Below are 24,146 nucleotides of genomic sequence, written 5' to 3' on the forward strand. Positions count from 1 at the left end.
TTTGCTGTTGCCAACACTGAGTGATGTTTCAAGATGCTTAGGGATTTCAGGGTGTTTTAAAACCTCTGTATTCTTCTAAGAAAAGGAAATAATCTTTAACAGGTTTTTCACATAGTTTAGCACATCTTGTGGATAATGTCTTGGAAATACAGACATTACAGGGGAAAATCAGAATATAAGGAAAGATAGACATTTAAGGTTGTTATTTTTTCTAATTCAGAGAACCTATCTACCTAGAAGCCATTTTGCACTTCAGAAAGACATGTGATTGTCAAATATTGCCAAGAAATAAAGGAGTCTGGGGATTTATATGTTCTCTTCCTTGCACTTTTAATAAAGAAGAATTTATAATTTCTTCCAAGGGTCTAAGTTCTGCCTTGAAAGCAGAAAATTTTCAGAAGTCTAGTTGACTTTATGTTAAAATTTCTCTTCTGTAAGCAACATAAACATTTGGGAGTCAGTGAGGTTAGGCTTATAAGTACTTCCAAAAGTATGTTGCTCTTTTCCTCTTTTTCTTTTCATGTTCCAAAGATATTTGCACTTTTCTGAAGTAGTTGTTCCCTTCATCCATCTGAACACAGCACACAGTACTGAATTCAAAATATAGGGGGTTTTTTAGTCATGGGCTGAAGTTTGTGCATACATAGAATGCAGGTAGTTTTTCAAAGTGCTACCACAGAGAATCTCTGATAATGTTTCCCTGTCCCACATGATACTTATATCTTTTTTCTCTTTTTTTTTTTTTTTTTTTTTTTTTTTCTGATGGGGCCTTTGACACACCTATTGGAAAATATTTAGCTGATAGATGAGATTATTTGCCAAAGGAATTTTGAAGACCAAGAACATTTGAAGAGCAAGACCTTGAGTCACTGAGACAGAACCGATATGTCTTGTAACTTTATTCAGAATTTCACAATCCTTGCTAAACTGCAAGATAAGTGCCAAAGGCAACAAACCAGCAGGAGCCAACTCAGAATGTGCCAAAGTTCATAGAACAGTTGCTTCAGGCTAAAGTTTGTTGACCCTTAATCACTCGGGGTCATCAGTGGTTCTGCTGCAGGGCCCTGCAGAACGTGAGCTCGATCAGATCTCCCGCTGCTCCTGCCCAGGCTACCGGTAGGGTGGAGTGAAAGCCGGGATACACGAATTCCAAGGCAGCGTTTCATCAGTGTCTGCCTGTCAGAATGCTTTTTTGGACTACCATCCTTCCGTAACACATGCGTTTTCTAATTCTAAACTTCCTTAATCTCTTGGAAATGGTGTAGGTGGAGTTAATCACCACGTAGGCAAAAGATTCCTTGCATTTAACATACCTTGTATGCTTTTGGTACTGTGTTTTGTCATTGATTGATATTCATGTAAGCACATAGGTACACAGTTTAAAATAATTTTTAAGTCACAGTGATAACGTTGAGAAATGCCCTTTTCCTGTTAAGTCTCCTTTGACCATTAGTGTTACCTCAATAACTGCATTACAATGAGTATGTTACATTGCTGCATAATCCCATAAAAGATTGTAGAGAAACAACGAGCGTTTCACACTCTAATCTTGCAACAAATTCACCATGTAAGCATACACTGACAAAAAACATGCTTCTGTCTTGTGGTCTGTAACAAGATATCGAGTAGTAGCTAGTAACAAGTAATAGTTAATGTAGCTATAATGCCATTCATGATATAGTAAAATCTTTAATGCATATTTTTATGAGCTGCAGTATACACTTGGACAGTTCACAAATTTTTACAAATACAATCTTTATCACAGTGATAGAACTTTAGAAAATTTCTCATTCCTTCAAGATAAAGGCATGTCAGTATAGACCATGAAGAACATATATTGCATAAACTGGTTTTGAGAATTCTTCAAAAGCTCCAGAACTGTCAGTGTTTCTCATAATCCTTTTACATATGAAAGCAGAAAAAGAGAAAAGAGTCATAAGGGCATACTGACCCCTGGAGCAGCAGTGTTTTGAAGGGCCTGACTATTTGGGAAATGGATGATCCTCTTTGAGAGGAAAGTGGAAATGAGGAAAAGGGAAGGATAACAACAGTTCATGTTTCACTAAAAATAGAAAGATGAAACAGTTCATGAAGAAAAAAACACCAAAATGTTCTATATCAAAAATATTCTGTATTTGTAAGGCTCAGGATTATGAGAGCCTAGATGCTTCAGAAAAAAATACTTTTCTCACAATTGTGAGAAAAGCCAAAACACAGGAGGCTGGAATCTTTCACACTCTCCCTCACAAGGATCATCCCCACATACATCAGCAAAGCTGTCTCATTGACTGTTCCAAGTGCTTTCAGTACTGTACTCTTTTGCTGGGGTATCTGAAAACATTTGATATCAGTCAAGATCCCAGGGTTCCCAGAATACTTAGAACATTATTTATATGACACAAACGATCATTTTCTTTGTACTCCCACATCAGTCTGCATGAGGATTGTTGCTTTATGCTGGTTACTTTCCTTCTGGTGTATGGGTAATTCTTCTGCCCTGTCTGTACAGGATCTTGCACAATGTGGTTGTGGTCCAAGTCTGTGGCTTTTGAGTGCTTCAGTAACACAAATAATGTTGTCACTACTTAAAATAGGTTTGTGAAGTATAAGCATGTCTGATCTTGATGAGAACTAAAGCAAAAGTACTACCAGGCTACCAATATCACCACTGTTCTTACTTCTTCAATTGCTGCAAGTATACTGTTTAATTTTAGTAGCAGTTCTATTTCAAGAAGATTTCAGTCTAAAGGTAAGGCAGTTCACACTAGGAGACAGACAAAAAAAATCACAGAATTATTAGTGAGTAAAACATTCCTAAAAATGCTCTCTCATTATCTTGTCTTCAACTAACAATGGGCTAGGGGCAATATTTCACATGGGAAGGGACACTTATAAGTCTTTGGGGAAATAATTGCTGGATGCAATGATTGACTGTATTTGACATGATAAGCCAGTGAACAAGGCATCTATGAGTATGTTTTTGATCCAGGAAAGAAGGCATACTGTGAGAAAGAAACAAATCAGCATGGTCACAGTCTGTCAGAGTTAAGATCAGAAGCCAGTAATAAAGGAATAGCAATGTAGGTGCTGATTTGGACTGTGTTAGGTGAAATATGAAGATGATGACTGATAATTTCCATCTGAAATTGGTGAGTGTCAACCATCTCTACAAATGAAAATCAAAACCATTTTAGACAGGAAATACAATGAGTAATTTATACTTAATATTATGGAAATGGCATAAATAAATTATATGCAAAAGTATCATTTGAGAAAAGCATGTAATATGTAACTATGATGAGAAAGTGTATATGAAGAATTAAGTAGAAAATTTAAATGCAAGTCTATTTTTATTAATACAGAATAGATTGAGGAATTTATAAAAAAATTTTTTAAAAAGTCTACACATAATTTTTCCTAGTTTTGAGGGGTTTCTTAAATATTCTCTCTTCTAGCTATTAAGGAGTGGATTTAATCATTAATCTATGTGAATAAATTATACCTTTATCTTCTTCCACACGTCTTGTCATCTTCTAGCAGATAGTCTTTAGAATTTACTTGAAAAAAAAGGCACAACTTTGCATTTCCTGCTGTCTGGTGATCTTACAGTATTATTAGCAGATTTTACCCCAAAAACACCATCAATACCACCTTTCAAAAAGAGAAATTGACTCAGTTCTTCCAACCAGTAAATCACCTTCCTGTGTGAATCCACATGGAACATGCAACTTCCATAAAATGCACGGGAAATCCTTTCTTAATTCCTGTTGAGGTCTGTGTGGTTCTCTGAAGTTCCCACAGAAGTTGTACAAGCCTTAAATCCCTCCTTACTGTTTTCACTGAATTCTAATAGCTAGAATCAAAGTAGTAATTACGCTGTTGCTCTGTTTTTGTCTCATGGGTTGTGTATGTGCGTGTACGAATTTCCCACTCTTGCAAGCATTGGTGCAGCTCAGCTGTAATGTCCAGCACTGGGAGCTCTGGTGTTTACCAAGCATTTCATTTCCAGCTCTTCAACAAACACATTTGCTCTGCCAGTTTCTAGATACTCTGGAATTGACTCTCCCTCAGCTAAATAAGTTTTTCCCAAGTAGTGCAGCTGTCCTTCCACTAAAAGGCTGTACTTGAGGAAAATTTTGCCAGTTCTGCCTGTGGCTCTCCCAAGTCTTGGCCCCATCAGCTGTTCATTAAAACCATACTGAGCCCACTGTGCTAGAGAGCTGTGTTCCTCACCTGCAGGAGGAATTAATCCAAATGGGAGACATTTCATTGATTTCTGCTCCACTGCCCATTTTATTTTGGACTAAAGTAATTTTAAAAGATTTTGGTAATTTCACTTATAGGTAATAGGTAAGTTGTATAACACATAGAAAATAATTCCATGTAATAGGATCTTAAATTACTTTGAGAAAATTTCTTTCAAGTAGAATAATAGAATCATTAAGGCTGATCACCTAAGATCCAACCATGAACCTAACACTGCAAGTTCCCTCACTAAACCATGTCCCCAAACACTACATCTATATGCTTTTGCAACATCTACAGGAGTGGTAACTCCACCGCTCCCCTGAGCATCCTGTTCCAATTCTTGACCACACCTTCAATGTGGAAATATTTTCCTAATATTCAATCTAAACCTCCTTTGGTGCAACCTGAGGCAATTTCCCCCCATCCCATTGCTTGTTTTTTGGGAGAAGAGGCTGATCCCCATCTTGCTACAGCCTCCTTTCAAGTAGTTTTGGTATCAGAAGCTGCATTATGTAACTAGACATTTTAAAAAGAGATTCCAGATTGCTTTTAACCTGGCTCCTCTAACTGAGCACTATAAAGGCTAATTAATTGTTTTATGACTCCTTTCCATAGCTGACAGTAGGAAATGGACTTTGTCTTGTTGGATTTGTGACTTAGGTGACAGAAGGCTTTCTGAGCATAAGGCAGCTCAACAGTTCACTTCCTTCCCACATGAGGTACAACATGACACAGGCATGTCATGACCCTTCTTTGAAGAGGTACATTCAATTTGTTCCCAGGCACCAAAGTTTGTTCTCAAACTTTATTTCAGTAGCGGCTTGTAAAACTGACAGGTCAAATAAAGCATCTGATGAAAGTGAAATTGAATTGACCAAAGAAACATCAATTTCTTTAGCATTTGAAGTCAGAAAAAAAGAGGGAAGATAGTCTGCAGTGATCTAGGAAATGATTCAGTGCTTGCCAAAGTCAAGAAAATCTTCCCGCTGATTTCTCTTAAGTTTAATTAGCAAAATTACTGTGGCAGACCTGTGTTCAGGGTTTTACATGGGATCATGATCAGTGATTACTCCTGGAAAAGTTCATTTATCCACAGGTAATTCAAATTAAATAAATACGGATGGAATTGAGGTCACTTTTGTCACTTCAGAAGTAAATACCTTTATAGTATATCATATCTTTCATTCCTGGCAAGCACTTGGGAATCAGCCCAAAGTATAGTAAGTGGTTTGATAACTGTATGTAGGAATGTGGAAAAGATATCTGGGAGTGACTGGCTTTTAAGTCTTGCCAGCAAAGGCGTAAGAAGATTGATTAATTTGCTACAGAATGCAATTAAAAGTTCAATTTTGTATTACTTTAATGGCAAAAGGATAGTTAATTTTTACACCATTTACAAGAGAAAGTTGCAGATTGGAATCATCTCAAGTCTTTAAAACATATTAGGTTATTTCCTAGGAAACAGTATTGGATCCATCTTTCCATGTCCTTGGAAAGATGTGACATGGTTTCAGAAGTCTCTCTTGTTCCAACAGTTCCCATCCACAGTAATTTCTTTCTTAGGTTATGAAAAGATCAAGATTTGTTCGTTAATCAGTATGTCGGCAACTTCTTTGCTTTAGTTTTTTCAGGAAAATAAGAACTAAAATAAAAGCTCACATTTTATTTCATCACCTCTAGGCTTTGGAACAGAATGAGCCCCCTTGCTACCCAGGGGCTTTCAAAGGACAAAAGGCTGGCAATACTTTTCTCTAAAGCATTCATCACAAATCACAAGAAGTGAGATACAGACCAGAGAAGCCAGGGATAGTATGAAGACTCTCTTTAGCATCCAATTTCATTATTAAACAAATCTTCAAGAAGACTCTCTTCACAACTACTAGAAATACTGATTTATTTTTCTTTCCCTTCATCATAATGTCCTACACAAAATTTTATTTCTTTTCTGTATCTGGCTTATTTTATTTAATTTACTAGATTAACTTACTGCCAAATACTTATGACCTAGAACCTGAATCTCTCCTGAATATTTTAGTTGCCTGAAAACTACTTCATTGAAATGCATGGTGGATAATTTCCTGTAAGATGTAGACTAGCTGCTGTCCTCTACTTTGCTTCATGCAATTTTTGTGAGAGGGAAGGAAGGAAGGAAGGAAGGAAGGAAGGAAGGAAGGAAGGAAGGAAGGAAGGAAGGAAGGAAGGAAGGAAGGAAGGAAGGAAGGAAGGAAGGAAGGAAGGAAGGAAGGAAGGAAGGAAGGAAGGAAGGAAGGAAGGAAGGAAGGAAGGAAGGAAGGAAGGAAGGAAGGAAGGAAGGAAGGAAGGAAGGAAGGAAGGAAGGAAGGAAGGAAGGAAGGAAGGAAGGAAGGAAGGAAGGAAGGAAGGAAGGAAGGAAGGAAGGAAGGAAGGACTAGGAGAAAAACTAACCACATTATTGAAATCCTTTAAATTTTACAATACATGAGTATGTTAATTTGCAAAAGAAATAGGAATATCAGGAAGTAATAATTGTCAGCACTTTCAATACTTTTTAATCAATGATAGTCTGAACAGTATCTAACTGCCTTCAGAACATATTAATTTTTAATGAAAGCCAGAAATCTGTTGCTGCAGCAGCTTTTCTATAGCTTCGTATGAGAGAACAGAGTAGATGAAGATAGAGGCTATCCTGAAGTCCCTCTCTAGTAATGGAAAAGTAGTCAATCTTTTGTGACATATTTTCCTTAGTCTCAACTTTCTCATAACTTAACTATGGAATTTCCAGCATAGGAGAAAAAAAAATCAGGAAACTTGCTGCAATGTATTTGTTAGTATGCCAGGGTTGTTTCTATGTATATACAAACATTATGGTTTTCTCCAGAACTAGGTGCTTCTTGTGACAGTATTTCAGGACTGCTCTGTTAGGAATATTCAGGTTTCATAACACACATACCAATCAGGAGAGCAAGTGCTGAAATATGTGGTATTTTGTGTGGTGTTTATTAAGCTGAAGGTTTGGATTGTTTAGTCCTGTCCAAATGTAGCTTTGAAGCTATGTACACTTGTAAATACTGTCACATTCTCACAAACATAAATTAAGCTTCCTCAGACCACTTGCAAACCCACAGAAATTTCTTTTTACTACTTATGGCAACACCATCTCGTTCTGCTGCCATTATTTTTCTTGATGTCCGTGGAAAATACTTCAAGACAATCTGTCACATCTGCAGCAACTGTAAGTGTATACTTTGAGCCAACATCTTTTTCCTGCTTGGATTTCAGGCTTGAAGTTTATACATTTCTTTGATGTCTTCACAAGAAATTCTTAGACTTCATAGGACTCAGTGCACATAGCAGGAGATATATCAGCTTCCAAAAGTTCCCATCCTCTGCTTTTTGGGGAACTCCCTGAAATCTCATTGATTCTAGTTTTCACAGAATTTTATGTTTTCCTCAGACTCAGTACAGAACTGCTCCTCTGTGTTCAGCAGTGTTTGGCATTATCTTCTCAGCCATTTTGCACAGCATCTAAAAGGGGCATCCAGATTCCATTAGGAGCCCAGAACAAATTAGTTCCACCTCATTCTAAAAACTCTAAGAGATAAGCTGGTTTTGAACTAGATACCTTGGCTAAAGATGTCAGTTTTAATGGTTTGGCAATTTGAGTTATGTTAGTCCAGACAGTTTTCAACCCATTTCACTGTCTGCTCTTCCAGCTCATGCTTCCAGCTTTAAAATGAGACTGCTTTGGGAGACACTGTAGAAATTCTTATGAACGCTAAGGTATGTTATATTGTCTGCTCTCTTCTTGCCCATGTAGCCAGTGATTACATCTTGAAAGACAAATCAGGTTGGTCAAGGATTATTTGTTCTTAGTTAATTGACATTGATTGCTCCCAGTTGCCTTCCTGTCACTCACGTCTTTGATAATGGATTCCAAGGTCTGCTCTGTGATGTTTTCCTGGTCTGAGATGGGCTTACAAGCTTAGAGTCCTTGCTTTCTTACCTCCTTTGAATATAGGTGTAAGTCTTTCCCAGCTATCAGGAACACCCCACAGCTGTCCTGGTTTTCCACTGATGCTAGTGATCCTGCAATCACATCAGCCATCTCTTTCAGCATACCTGGGTAGATTTCCTTTAGTCTCCCAGGTTAGAATACATTTAGTTTGTCTAAATAGTCCCTAGCCTGTTGGGTTCTCACATCTGGATGTTCCCCTCTTTTCTAAATCATGTTAAGCCCAGATTTTAAGGAGTAGGATTTGACTATGAAAAGTAATCAGAGTGGTGCAAATTTTGACTAGACTAGAAATACAAAACAATGGAGAAATAGGCATTAGAAAGGCAGATTGAAAAATCTTGATCTAATTTATCTGTAGGTTAGCTTATCACAACTATCACCACATCACTTAAAAAACAGACAAATATAAATAAAACCTTCATTCTATACTGCTGTTTTGAGAGACACAGCAAGTTTTGCAACTTGCAGCATACACAGCCCATTCTTTCCTGAACTGAGTTCAGATCACAAACACTGAGTTTGAAGGCCTAAAGTACATGGGTGGTCAAGGATATTGCATTCCCCTCTTCTTTCCAATGAAAAACAAGCACTCATACAAGGATTGGTACAGTGTTGTTTTGTTTGTTGGTTGGCTGGTTTATTTTCACTAAGTCATATTTCTGCTTACTTTGCTGCCAAGACACAAGAAATAAATAGGGTTTTTTTGAAAAAGATATCTACCCTTCCTGAAGCCAGCCTGTAATTTGAATTTACATGCAAAACTAGGGATTAAAGATGGGTGGGTGGATACAAAATTTTATATTTATCTTACTCATATAAATCTTTTCACAAAACCTTTTTCATATGAAATACAGCTATTTTTTCATAAATCTACTCTGCCAGTCAGCAGACTAACTGCTTTTTAAAAAGCACCTCTTCTTTCCATGTGATGAAATGGGGTTTGCAGCCTTTTAGAGTTTTTTGCACTATTGTAGCGGTCAGGAATATTTTAAAATGCTTGTGAAAAATTGGTTCTAGAAGAGTTGAGTGTGAACATAAGATTCAGTCAAAAGTGTAATGGCAGAAAATGCTTCATACTTGTAATAGTCCCTCTTAACTAAAATACAGAATAATTCAAACTCTCCTTACGGAACTGGTATTGGTATGAAAGCCAAAAGTGTACTTGGACTCTTGTGTGCTGTTTCCCTCTGGAAAGTTTTGAAAGTTTAGAAACTGTGAACTACATTTTTGTAATATGCCACGCAAAGTTTGGGAAAGTTGGAACAATTCAGGAAGAAACTGTACTAGTAAGGCATGATCCTGGGGAAATACAGGAAATGCTCAGCACTTCACAGAATTGGACCCTCTTAGTACTCTCAGGATCTGCAGTGCATCTGTCTGCAAGCCTGAGTGAGATTTTCATGGGAATAGCGTGGGAACACAGACATCGATGAGATACTTCTCTGCTCAGAAACCAAAAATAAAATTCAGAACAAAATAAATAAAGTGATCCTGAAAGAAGAGCAATTTTAGAACTTCTGGAAAAGGAAGGAGTTTAAAAGGGCTCTCTTCATAGTAAATGTAGCAATTAGTAAAAGTTTTAATAGAAATCCTGTGTTTTAAGAGTAGATTTTTATTATTTTTCATGCTTATCCATATTTGCCTACACAGAACTGTGACTTTAAAAAGGAAATGGACACAACACAGAAAGGAAGATTTTGAGCCAGGTTGCCTCAGCTTGAGGCTTCACTTACTGAAGTAATTGGCAAAGTTCCTACCACAGCTCTGTATTGTGCTGTGTATCAGTAAAAATTTCTTTTTTCCCATGAATTAGAAATGTATCATCTATAGAAAACAAAATTGTTTGGAATTTATGTTAGATAAATGAATGGCAGTATTGAATAATCTCCAACTTTTAAGTGCCCCATAAAAAGAGTTTACAAAATAAGGATTTTTCAGACAGAGCATGTCCTTCACCAGCTATGGCTGGCCATTCTTTGAATACAAAATTATTATACCTGTCAATTAAGATAAAAATTGCAGTATCATTTTGTGGTGTATGGACCTGTGTCTACCCTAACTCTCACTGATTCTAATAATCAAGATCTTATAAACAACTGAACTAAAATATGGAACTTCTTACTGGAAAACATTTTGATATCAGAATGCAAGCTACAAAAATACAAAGCATGCAAGATCATTTAGAGTAGAAAAGTTTAGTAATTGTAAGAAAAAAGTGTATATGTCCAAAACTAAGATTAATTAACTTTTTTATGTGTTAATCTTGCAAAATCCTACACTTTTATGCATGATGTGTAGAAAAGTCTATCACAACCATCAGAAATACTTGCAGAATTGGCTTTTTAAGCGCTTGAAAGTCCCTAAACATTCCTTTTAATGGTAAAGCATTATTACTTACATTTTAAAGATGAGAAAAATTAGATGTTTGTAAGATTTGTAAGTGGCAAAAAAGATTGTCCAACTACTATTAAAATTTTAGTAGCAGACCATGACTCCCCAGTAGTCTTGCTCTAAGAAAAGGAGTAACTAGTCTGCCAGTTTACCCATGCACTAAGCTCATCCTAACTTTAACCTGCAGCATATATAGCTGATTATTAAGGTGTTGAATGGAACCCAGAATCCCCTGCAATCGTTTGCAAAACACCCCTCCTTCCTCCCAGGCTTTTAAAATATGTCAGCAGCATGAGCAAAACTTCACAGATGTATTTCCCTTGGTTTCTGTGTTTTTATGACATCAGAGCTCCCAGCTTGGCAGATAATACCTGAGAATAAAATGCAATTACTGCAGAGACAGAAGACATGGAGTGTGTGTGCTGTCTGTGCTGTTGCCTCTCCATGTAGGTACGTACTAGAAAATGTTAGTTCAGGGATTACTCTGTTGAACAAGGTGTTAAAAGACCCTGAAGACATGTAATAGGAGTTGATCATATCACAGACCTGGAACAGTGATCCTACTGGTAGCACTTCCAGCTGAGGAAATTATATGGCAGATGAAACATATATTTCTCTGGTTTATTAACTGTACCAGAATAACCAGGTATTGGGGGTTTTGAACAGAGGGAATTTGATACTCAGTTTGACCAGAGTTTAAATATTAAAATAGAAATGGATATAATTGTATATTTTTTCTCAAACGAAAAGAAAGGTGATTAGGTTGCAAGCATGTTAGCATACAACAGCTGTGCAGATGAATCTTTTGTTTTCCAAGGAGGTTTTTCAAGGGCTTGGGGTATTTTTTAGAGGTTTCATTTTTATATTTGGATTTTAAAAACTACTTTGCATCCTTTCCGTAAGCTCTTTTTGGAGTCAAAGCTCCCATTTATTTTCAGAAAAAGAAAGTTCTCATGTTTACTTGTTATGAGATTTTCTTTCTTTTTCCTCTCTTTTGGTTGTTTTCATACGAGCAATATCCTTTGAATTTTTTTTGAACTTAACTATATTGAAAGAAATAGGAAATCTTGAATTAACTAAAATGCCAATTTTCTACTTTTCACCCAAAACCTGTGGTTTTGATTTACTGACTCCGTCACCCAACCCTTGACAAATGTTTAAAGGTTAACAGACTAGGTATCCAGAGAGCAAAAGAATTCATTTCATTTCATCTCTTTTTCTCTTGGATGATCTAGAGATATACTGAGTTAGTAAAGCCACAACATTGGTGTTTGGTTATTTTTAAGCTCAAGCTTGCTACACATGCATGTTGAAGCATGAACAAACTGAGATTCCAAGAATATGGTCAAATAAGCAAATGAGATCCCAGTAGCATATTTTATTTCCCTCCTTTATACCTCCACCTCCTGCCCAAGGTATAACCACTGTCATCTTGTGTGCTACTAGTGCTTGTCATTTTTCCTCTCACTGTAAAAAAAAATAGGGTGATTTATGTTAATCTATGTTTCTCTATCAGTAAACCAAAATAAAATACGATAATTATCATTTTTATCAGGGTTGGTGATAACTTACTGAAATACATTAGTTTGACACTTACTCTCTTATTCTCATTCCTACTACCTTGCAAAGTTTGATGTACTCTTTTTCCATAATCGAACACCCCCCTGATGCTCCCAAACCCATCACTGTTTCTGTCTGGCATGCTACTCCTCTCCTGTCTCCATCATCTCACAATTAGCATCACTATTTTGTGACTCTGCAGCTTTCTGAGCAAATAACTGTGAGGTTCTGCAGAAAGTAAAGGTTTCATCATCATGGAAGAAATGTAACTTTTGTAGTAATTTATTCTTTTACACCTGGAATAAAACACAAGATCAAGAGCCTCCTGGAGGATCTGCTTTAGATCTTTTTCCAGCTGGTCTAACAAAAGTAGTATCCCAGTGATTGAATATACATGAGACTGTAAGCATCAATATTCATTCCAAAACTTACATTTCGTGTTTTAAAAACTAGCTTCCTGGGGTTTGCTTTTTTATTTATTTAGTTAGAGAACTCCAAACAGTTGTAACAGCCTGCTGTAGCTAACAATGGGAAGAGGCTCTGCAGCTGGGATTATCTGCAGAGATTCAAGAGTGCAAACTCACACAGGATCAATCATAGTAAATCTCAGTAGTCGCTGCTCTCCCAGTAGGTGTCAGTTGCTGCAATGCTCTACCACTGATTTTCTTATGCAGAACATAAAGCTGGATGCAGTGAGGTCTCTTTGACCAGCATAAAAACTGATCCTTCACACATAATATTCCAGAAACTATTGCAGAGTTATGGCTGCTAACTTCAGTGATATCTGCATCCAGGAGAATAACATTAGTGGAATACAAAAATGTAGACAGCAATCAACCACTGGATTTGGTCTGAGTATCAGAAAGATCATTAGAATCAGATTGCTCCCTTACAAGGCTGATGATTTCTATAGCTAAGCTTTGTTCAATTGGCTCATGAAGATGCAGCATCGGTGTTATGATAGATTCTGGCACTTGTAGCCATGAGGTGAGCTTCCTCATTTTCATATCTGCACCCTTCAAAATTAGTAAGAGCTACTTGCTTTTCTCAGGATGAAGGACAAAAGACTCCTTTTTTTCCTTTGAGGTGGCTAAGGAAAGACAGGAATGGTATGATTCTGTTGGGTTTAAATTCCCTTTTTGTTCTGCAAGTAGGTGCTCACAGGTGCTTTGTAACTTGGACTCATCATGTAACAATTTTTAGTTTCTATCATCACATGATACTATGAATTTTTTATTTACATGAAACATGTTCTAAGGTTATAAATTTTATATATAAGGGGAGAAGTAAAAGCTGAAATCACCTGGGATTCCTGTCAGCCACATAGAAACATTCCTCAGACTTCAGGTCTTTAAGGAAAAATCACATTTGTAGACATTACATGATGTTGAAACTAATAAGAAACATGAGACTAATTATCTTTATACTGTTGCCTTATAGAGCTGCATGCATTCTGGTTCCCAAATAGTTCAGTTTTGCCGATGTTGCAGGGTTTATTCATATGTTTGTTATTGTAAAAGGTTTTATAAGATAAATATTAGCCAAGAAATTTACTTGTGAGCTTGGGAAAAAAGCTCTCTGTGTAAATGAATGGTAATAGAACAACTGCCGATTGATGAAAAGCATGAGCACTCTTGGGGCTGCTCCAGTTCTAGACGTAGTGTGTCACATCTCAGCTTTGGTGTTAACATTCAAGTTATGTTTTCTTTAGGGAAGAGATACACATGTTTGGGGGAATGAAAGGAAGCACAGATTGTTGTTATTACCAAAAGCTATATAAATGTTCCTTAACATGGAATTAAAATTTAACTGACCCCATTTTCAAATACCGTATGTCCATCCCAGAAAGTAGAGGGTAGTTTAAGTGAAAATCAAATTCCTTATTTCGTGAACTCCTGGGAAGTACCAAAAATAATTTTATTTAAACCTTTGCTTTTATTTCAAGTTGAGTCCTTATATATAAAGAAGCTGAGGTCTAGCAATTGCTAATTTGAAAAAAAAAATCATAAATTTTCACAAAATATGTGACAGTAAATCTTGGGGTATTTAGGAACCTGCAGATACTGCTGTGAAGGCTTTAGTATCCCTACAGAGAAAGAAATTAATTCTTTACTATGGCCAAGCTCTACTTAATGGTCTGGACAAGCTGCAGACAGGCTTTTGTCCTGTCTGTCATATGAACCAGCTTCATGTGGTCCTGACAGATTTCAGAGCATTGGGAGCTTACCTGGATCTATGGAGAGTGATAAGACCAGACAGAACACAAGACAGTTACCCTGCATCTTTGTTTAGTACTTCCATTCCAATGAGAGTCACACTCTGCCAGCTGAATGACGAAGACAGAGGAAATTATCAGACCACCCCAAATGAAGGCTCTTGGCAATGGCCTCATGGAAGGAGAACTGCCAACCTTCCAGCACTAACTAGAAGAGGTCTCTGTGCATGACCTGAGGGTCATAAAGAGGCTCGAGCAAACAGAAATACCTAGTCAGGAAACCAAGTAAGTGTGGAGAAGCATGCAACAGACTGGAGTAGAACACATGCAGGCAAGCATACAGCTTTGTATTTCCATTACAATTAAATTCATAGTGTTGTCATAAGCTTAGCCAGACACGTCTGAATGTGACATTAATTTCTTTTTAAAAATGAGATAATTGATGCAGCTTTATTGTTGCGTGGATTTTAATTGCCTTCCGTTCTACTCTTCAGTAAAATTAAAGACCACAAAGAAGAAAGACCTGTCTAAATTCCACTTCTGAAGCTAGTCTGTCATGAAAGTTGGTGGTTTTATTTTTTCTCTTTCCTCACCCAGATGGAAAAAAAAAAAAAATCGTGGGGAACAGAAAACTTAATTTTAAAAACAGCAAGTTTAATAATGTTTTGTAAATAAGTCTGAATTATAAACTAATCATTCTTGTGGGTTTTTTTATATTATTGCTACAATTTCTGTTCAACGCAAATACTAAAATATTATGGCACTTGAAATTAATTGGAATTTTTGAAAGGGTTTTCTACATGTTTACTCTCTTAATTTGATTCATTAGCATGAAAGGCTTTGGTTTCAAAAGATCAGAATTTACCAGTAGAGATACTTACTCAGTATTTTGGTGTAATGGGGATATTCCTGAGGAAATTCTGCTTATGGACTGCAGTATTTCCCAATTCCAAACCATCTGAATGATTGTGAATTTTTTCTTTTGTAAAACAGCCCAGTTAATTTTTAATTACTACTTATCCAAATTAAGCAAATTGGAGCATACCTTCTAAATAAAATAAAATAAGAAGTCTATTTAAGAACTCCAGATTATACAGAACACACACTGTTTAATGATAAACTGAATAATCCTTAAAATTTGTTTTCTGACCGAGCATTTTTTACCTCGGTTTTCAGGTACAAACTTCTTGTTTACTGGAATAGAGTTCTCTGTCATTTGGTTCATTATCCTTCCTTGGTAATTGTACATTGTGTTGATATTACCTCCTTTTATTCTTGTTAGAAGCTCAGTACATCATCCATACTTAGAGGATTTTAGATTTTTGTTTTGATCAGTTGAATAGAAAGAAGATAAGTGAGATATATCTCAATCTACATAGCTGTTTCTGGTCTTGAAATCAATGATCCTCTCTAAAACATAAATATAACATTATTTTCTGTGTTTGCAGCCGTTGGAGGTTGATCTCTTTTCTGCTTCTATTGCAATATAAGGCTTCTAGTTTTATAGAATGGATTTGGTCTTGAAGCAAATAATTTCAGTGGAAACCACAATTTTACTATCTCTATTTTTCATAACAGAAGCATCCACTAAGGTGAGAATTTATACCATGATCTTTAATTGCAGGAATAAGAGGTGAATAACATAAAAGGGATTCCAAAAATAGGGTAGGGGATTTATAACATCTTAAGCTCAGCAATAGTGAGCCACCTGTGAAGGCTGGATTTTCTCTTTCTAGTCAAATCCCCATATGTTCATCTTTGCCCTGGAGTTTTCCTTTCACTCTGGGCAGTAAAAGATATTATCTCCTCATGCAAAATTGTAGAAAAATGCTTACAAATCAAGATGTATTGCATCATTAGCAAGGAAATTTTCCAGCATTCCTATTCAAATACCTGAAAAAAGCTGAATAGCTGACAGACCTTTAAGATGGAAGGACTTAATAAAATATCCATTGTTGGTTGAGAGGCAGTAATAAAAATGTGATTCACGTAATGCCAAATGCACTTTATCTTCTGTAATAAAAAAAAATTTAAAAAGTGGATTTATTAACTTTTAAATAGAGATGCTGTATCTTTTTTTTGTAAAACTGAAATATAGAGACATTCCAATGTTTCTATGAGATACTACAACAATAAATAGATGTAACTGGATAATTTCTTCAGAAATACTATGATACCTGCTCCTCCACAATAATTAGCCAGTTTATACAAATATTTGCCACCTAGGGCAGCCCTTTACAAATGTGTCAGTCATGATAGAACTGTTTATGTTATGTGAGTGCAAGGAACCAAAACAAAAGCTACTTTAATTCTAATCATAGTGGCTTTCTCTGCAGGTTTGGAGTCAGTGTACAAATAATGCAGCCTTGCCTACAGTTAAGGGAGAGCCCAGCTCTGTTCAGGTCTGTCTTCTTTGCAGATGATGCCTCTTGCTTTCACCACCAAGACACTGCACATATTTATGGACTACACCACTTCTAATCTGGAAAGCTATGGTTCTAATTTTTTATCCAAGATCAGAGATGAAATATGTGAATTTTGACACTACAATGGAAGGAATCTCATTTGGAGTGTGCTGGGGGATTCTCTCTTTCCTTATTTCATAGTGAAGAACTGCTCATGGCAAAAATGAATGGTTTCTCTTGGAAATTATGGGCTTTTGTTTTCATATTTAATATTCTTTCCTGTTAAAATATTCTTAAAGCCAGAAGAACATTTTGCTTGGGTCAAACAAAATTTTAATTTGTGCAAAATTTTTATTTAAGTTCTGATTTACCAGAATTTTTACCATTTCTTTTTCTTGCTGGAAGACACCTTTTCCACCAAACTGAATACCACCATCTAATAAAATTCACAGGAAGTGGCTATTTAACCCAGTATTACTAGGTAATAATATCTGTATGGTCAAGGTAACAGCAATTTTAAAGAAAAATGTCCAATACGTGTTCAAAATGTACAGCACGCCTTCACCAAGGACAAATTCTACCTGACCAGCCTAGTTGACTACAATAGAATGACTACATCAGTGGGCAAGGAGAGGGCTACAGATGTCATTTATCTGGACTTCTGTAACTCCTTTGACTTGTGTGTCCCTCAGAATCCTTCTCTCTATGTTGGAGATAGAGGGATTTGATGGTTGGACCATTTGGTGGGTAAGGAATTTGCTGGATGGTTGCACCCAGAGGGTAGTGGTCAATGTCCCAGTGGACATCAGTGATAAGCAGTGTCCCTCAGGGTCTGTATTGGGACCAGCGCTGTTTAATGTCTTCATCAACAACACAGGCTGTAGAGTTGGGTGCACCCTCAGCAAGGTTGCAGACTACACCAAGCTGAGTGGTGCTGCTGACACACCTGAGGGACGGGATCCCATCCAGAGGGACCAGGGCAAGCTTGATGACTGGGTCCATGGGAACTCCATGAGGTTCAAAAGACCAAGTGCAAAGTCCTGCACTTGGGGCAACCCCTGGTATGAGCACAGGCTGAGGAATGGACAGATCAGAGCAGTCCTGCCAAGAAGGACTTGGGGGTATTCATGGGTGAGAGGCTGGACATGAGCCAGCCATGAGACAATCTTGGGCTGCATCCAAAGCAGCATGGGCAGGAGGGTGAAGAAGGGCATTCTTCCCCTCTGCTCTGGTGAGACCCCACCTGGAGGACTGTGTCCAGCTCTGTGGTCCCCAGCAGAGGAAGCATATGGAAGGGCTGGAGTCCAGACAACGGCCATGAGGATGGTCAGCGGGCTGGAGTACCTCTCCCATGAGGAAAGGTTGAGGAAAGGCTGGGATTGTTCCACATGGAGAAGAGAAAGCCTCATTGTGGCCTAAAGTACCTAAAAGGGACTTGTAAGAAAGATGAGGGCACATTATTTGGCAGGGCAATGGTAATAAAGTGAAAAGAGGGTCAATTTAGATTAGATATGAGGAAGAATTTTTTTACAGTGAAGATGGTGAAACACTAACAACTGGCACATTGCCCAGAGAAGTGGTAGATGCCCCATCCCTGGAAACATTCAAGGTCAGGTTGGATTGTGCTCTGAGCAACCTGATCTAGTTGAAGATGTCCCTGCTCATTGCAGAGAAGTGACCTTTAAATGACCCTGCTAGCCCAAACTATTCTATGATTCTATAATTCTATAGTGTTCTACATACACTTTACAGTCATATTTGCACACATATTTTCAATGACACAGTTGCAATATGCTAAGGATGTACACAAAAAAAAACATATAACATTTCAAATAAGATTTTCATAATTTAAAAATCCCATCCTCTAATTTAAAAGAAAAAGCTGCATATATTTCAGCAGTGGTCTGGCTTTTTTCCTCTTTTTCTCTCCTTTTTTATTTCCTCTTCTTTCTTGGGTCTGCTAAGAGGACATACTGTTAGAAACATAGAGAGAGGTGTGACTTTGGGAGGTGTTTGTTGAAATCTTTGAAGGGTAGGCATCTGCTTTTTTCTAAAACACGTGATCTGATCATGCAGAAATTGTTAGTCCAACTCTTCAGTTCTGTGAGGAGAGTGAGAAATAATGTGAAGTTACAGTGAACCCATCTGGTCAAGCAGGAAAATCCGGTTTAATTGCTCCATTGCCAGAAATGTTAAATCACTTCCTGGGAATGCAATTCATTTGGAACATATGGAACTCATTGGAAGGTCTCCAGTGAATTCAAAACTGTACTGAAGATGAGAGCATTTCTCATAACTAACAATCATGTTTTCCCACTGGGCAGCATGTAAGCAGCATGTGTAGCTGTGTTAACAAAAAACTAAACAATAGGAGGACTGTCTGAGATCTTGTTCAACAATATTTGCTCATGGTTTACTTTATTTTAGATTTTCAAGAGATGCAATGTCCATTTAGGCTTCTTTCTTTCAGCATTTGAGCAGCAATAGAATGTGTGGATGGAACTTTAAGCTCATTTTACATCTTAATTCAGAAGCACTGCACTCTGTTTAGAAAACAGATATTTGAAAGCACTCTACCTCACTCTACCTTTCAGTTTTCTGGAACTTAAAATGCTTCTTCATCTTACTTAACAGAAGTATAAATTTTGTGACTTCCACATCTGCCCTGAGGCTTGATGATTTTATGTATTTCCTGCTACAGTTTCTTACCTGGGTTAAATCCACTAAACACTAGCAACCTTTAAGACTGCCATCTAACAAATTCACTAAAATATATTTCACTGTAAATCAACATGTTTTAATGATCATTGATTAGAAATATTGTATATTTCCAGGAAATAAATTGATGTGACAAACGGCATTATTAACAACTGATTAATCTGATTAATCTCATTAAATCTGATATGCCAATATGAACAAAAATCTACATGTTAATGTGAATGATGACAGCTGTTTAGGAAGAGTTCATCCAGGTTAAAGGCACTGCCAGTGACTCGCAGTGCAATTATAAAGATGATAAAAGCCCATTTAAGTCTGTCATAAAGCCACCAGAAAATTATCTTCTCCACTTGTCATTATTGTATCCCCATTGAGTCCTCTAACTGCTTCCCCTGAGCTGTTCATCTTGGCTTTGTATTTTAGACCTTCCGGAGGCGGTCCCCATCAAACTGTTGTCTCTTTTCCATGACACAGCTTATGATTTCAGTGCAGACATTCTTGGTTTCCACATCTTCAGCCATCTCAGTGTTGTTCTCTAAGCTTTTCTTATCAAAAGAAGATCCCTTCTTTTGATAAGAAAATCATACCTTTTCTAGCTAATAAAGCTCAACATTAAAGTGTGATATTAACCTGTCCCCATCTTTCCTTCTTTTGTCCTGACCCTCTCATTTGATTCACACTAATATTTCCTCATTCTTTCTTGTGCCATTAGGGGTTTTTTCCTGTTTGTTTGCTTATTTCTCACCTTCATCTCTTTACAAAGTTGTCTTTACAAATTTTTTTCTTGAACTAATGTGAATAGTGAATCTGAGGTTTTCTTTCTTATTTTCTTAATTATCTTAGCCAGTGTAACCACTTAAGTCTGGGAAAGAGAAGAAAAATACATACTCATTTTCAAAATTATATCAACTTTTTATAAAAATTAATACATGATACACTTTTTCTTTCTTTGAATCCTAAACTGGATTCACTCTGTGATTTTATTGTTTTTTGTCATGTTAATTTTCCTCAGTCGATGGAAATTAATGACTTTGTTGCATTACTGGTCCTTCTTCTGAACAAATATATGCTTGTATAATGCAAGAAAAATGCTTTTCCAGCAAAAGGCTATTGTTGGTTTGAATAATATTAGTCTGATCTGATTGTATAATATTTTTGAATGTCAAAATCAAACAACACACATTTAGCCAGCAAGAGTACAGGTGAAAAAGAAAGAATCACAAAAGGCATATATTAATGCCTATCATCTAAGACATGTTCTAGTTGAAATTTTGTTGAAATTTTATGCAGAAAATGCTATGAAACAGTACTGTATATATCAGGACAAATCAAATCCTGAAATTAAATTTTCAAAGTCTGTTTTGAGAAATTCTATAGCAAGTCTGAAGTTGGTTGTTTAGTTATTTCTGTTCATCTCTCCCCTTTTTCTTTTACTTTGAATCTGCAGCAGGAAAATCTGCTGAATAAAGACTAGACTAACATAAGTGAAAAGGCTGTAAAATTGATACCTTAGCTCATGTGGCAGTTCCGCATACATTGCATACACAAGCCGATTTATCATCTAGACTTTCTTGCCTTTATGCTATGAGCACATTTTAAAATTCTTTTTATGTGTTTGATATATAAATTTCACTTTACTGTTAATTCAATCTATAGCCACATTTTTTCTAGGGAAAATACTCTCAGAAAGTTCTTCTATATTAGTCTGAAAGAAAAGCATAATATGAAAAAATTCTACATCTATTGCAAAAAAAAAAAAGAGACATCTCATGCAATTTTCCAAGCCCAGAAACAATTATAGCAAATATGAAAACAATTTTATTACTTGTCTCTGAAAATTTATATAAAAAGTAAGAAACTGGTCTATTATAGAACAACACATATTTGAGCCTGCAGAATAAAGATTTGGCATTTCAGTCTAATCTTCAGCCACACAGATTTTGTCTTCCTCCCTCAAAATTATTAAGTAATTTCCCAGAGGAATTTTGTGATCATGTGTTCTAGGATGATTATTTCAAAATGTGATCATAGGAGTATCTTATTAACACCATCTCCTCCCTTCTCTCCTTCCTGGTTCTTTCTAACGGCAATTAGTTTCACAATAGATTATAAGACACTCAAATGGGAAGTGTATGTTTCTCTCCAGAGTGCTTAACACGGTGAGAAGTCAGTTTTTTCCAGACCTTCTAGACACTCACAAAATTTACCCCAAGATTTCATAATGTTTCCCTAATATTACTGGTATTCCCTAAATATTCCCTAATATTTTTTAATAGTGGTATCTTCTTTGTTTTCTTTCAGGCTATGCCAGTTATTTCAGAGAAGGAGAAGGCTGGTGAGTAAATATTTACTCGTTTTCTCATTTCCTTGTTGTATTTGTTTTTGGAATACTCTGTTACTTAACTAAGTGATAAAAGACAGGCTTCAGCTGTGGGCTTTCAAATGTATAGGATTACAGATCTGACCAATGTCTGTATAAAGGCTATTTGTTGTTTCCTGAATAGGGTAATCTCTCTTCCTAAAAAGCAGTCCAGTTTTCTGTGTCATATAAATAAGGATGTTTGAAACTGTCCTACAAAGTTGAATTGCAGTTGCTCCTTACATGTCAGTATTCCTGTAGTTACTAACTTGTTATTTGGTGTTAACATCTATTATGATTTATTTGATGTCTCAATCAACAAACATGGGTGCAAATGGGCTTTCTCAAGTCAGTGGAATTTGCCTTTTGACTTGGTGTAACCTTTACTGTCTGTCGTTAAATATGGCAAGAAATTTCAGTTACCTGGAGTATTCCACTGGAGATAGTAACATTTGTTTTGGCTAAATACTTCTAGAATATTGAAAAATTGTTTTTCTGTTGTTTTCTGTTATACGTGTCATCTGAACACTGAATGTGCTTTGGTGTTGGGATGTGAAATCTGTTACTGATTGCCTGCTAGACACTGTCAAATGGATGTATTCTTGTGAAAAACACTAGAGAACACTCCACTCAGCACTATAGCTCTCAAGAATCTCTGTCAGTTGCTTGTCTTCAATTTTAATTGATAGTTTGCTACTGTACTTTGAATATAGCTTGAAAAATACCTCAAAATACCCAAGTTCCACCTGGCACTCAGATTTATGTCTGATTTTTGTTGGTGATGTTTTCTTGTATTAACCTGGTTCAGACTGTTTCTTTTCTTTTGCTTATTAAAGGAGAGGAATAGTTAAAAAAACTGTTTGAGAGAAAATCCAGAGTAACAGTCGGTACTATAAAAGCTATGGAGCTGTCTGCTCAGGATGTTGCTACTTTAGCTGTTAAAGTTCAGAAATAATTCCCAAACTGTGACCCTTATTTAATAAGATCTTTCTTTATGGATTTCACAGGCAGCATTATTCGGTGTTTCTTTTTCTGAGGCAGTTCATATTTGGTCACATCTTCTAAATTATGTCAAAATATGCAAACTGATTATAACTGGCCTTACCATTGGAAGCTAATTTCAAATAAAACTCAAAGATCTATGCTTACTTCTTTGGTGTGAAAATTACCTATAATGTCAGTGTTGGTAATCATATAAAATAAATGTATTTTTGACACACACTTTATAACCTGTACATATGTATATGAGTTTCTCTCCCTTTTCCTTCTTTCTGGTCAGACTTTTATGCTGTTTTTTTCTGTGGACAGTATTACATTTAATATTACAAATATTAAGTGGAACTTCATGCCGCATGAAATCAGTTTGCTGACATTTCCATGCACATGAGCACAAGCTAGACTGAGAATGAATATGTGGTTGCCTTTTGATCAGTTTTGGCATTTCTTTAACTCTACAGCTCAGGAGTTCCTGAGGCTATGATGGGTTATTTTGCAATATTAAGCATTCATGAGGGAGATGATTATTAAAGTCAGGCCTAGTCACTTGGTTCCAGAGGCAGTAAGTGCTCTTTTGTTAAATGCAGTTGGACCTTGAATCAGACGTTCAGATCCCATGCTTTGCAATGTAACTTGCTGGTGTTTGATCATTGCTGCTGTCACTTCACCAGAATGACATCACCTATAGTCATGAATGACAAAGATATACGTAAGGTGTGAAAGCCTTCAAAAAAGAATATCACATATTTGCATGTCTGCTGTAAGAGAACAAAAATACTAGTGTTGATATTTATTTGGAAATACCAACAATCTAAAGCTTTCTACTTCATACTATCACAAGCAAACTAAAATATATCACAAAATATTACAGAACAAAAAGTAGTTGTTTATTTTATTACTGCAAAGCTAATAACATCATAGGTAAAGAGATTGAATAGCATTGTATTACAATTGGACTGAAATGAACTCAAAATTTCAAGTGAAACAACTTTTCTCATTTTGAGAATTTGAACTAATATTCTCTTGTATGTCCCTCTTTTCTACTTACTACTATTTGGTTACCTCTGGGACTGGAGTAAGAAATAAAAGAAAGTAGAAAGGCTTTTATTCCAGTGTTTCTGGTTTAGAAATTATATATATAAAATAAAAAAAACTGTTTTTACAAGACCTTCTATTCTGTAGACTCCAGATACTTTGATATTTTCAAATGCTTTTCCTATAGGCAACCAAACATTTAGATCCTTAAATGGACTAAGCTGC

General features: G+C 36.3%; 1 protein-coding gene across 5 annotated transcripts in view; it reads left to right on the forward strand.

Annotated features, from left to right (window-relative positions):
• Positions 1 to 24,146, forward strand: part of DLC1 (DLC1 Rho GTPase activating protein) — a 263,297-nt gene that overhangs the window by 111,510 nt on the left and 127,641 nt on the right. For all 5 annotated transcript variants that reach the window (XM_069014032.1, XM_069014033.1, XM_069014035.1 and 2 more), the window contains one exon: positions 21,833 to 21,866. In XM_069014032.1, coding sequence (XP_068870133.1) covers positions 21,833 to 21,866 — 34 coding nt within the window. The remainder of the gene's footprint in view (positions 1 to 21,832; positions 21,867 to 24,146) is intronic.

The sequence above is a fragment of the Aphelocoma coerulescens genome, chromosome 4, assembly GCF_041296385.1.
Source record: "Aphelocoma coerulescens isolate FSJ_1873_10779 chromosome 4, UR_Acoe_1.0, whole genome shotgun sequence".
Classification (NCBI taxonomy): Eukaryota; Metazoa; Chordata; class Aves; order Passeriformes; family Corvidae; genus Aphelocoma; species Aphelocoma coerulescens.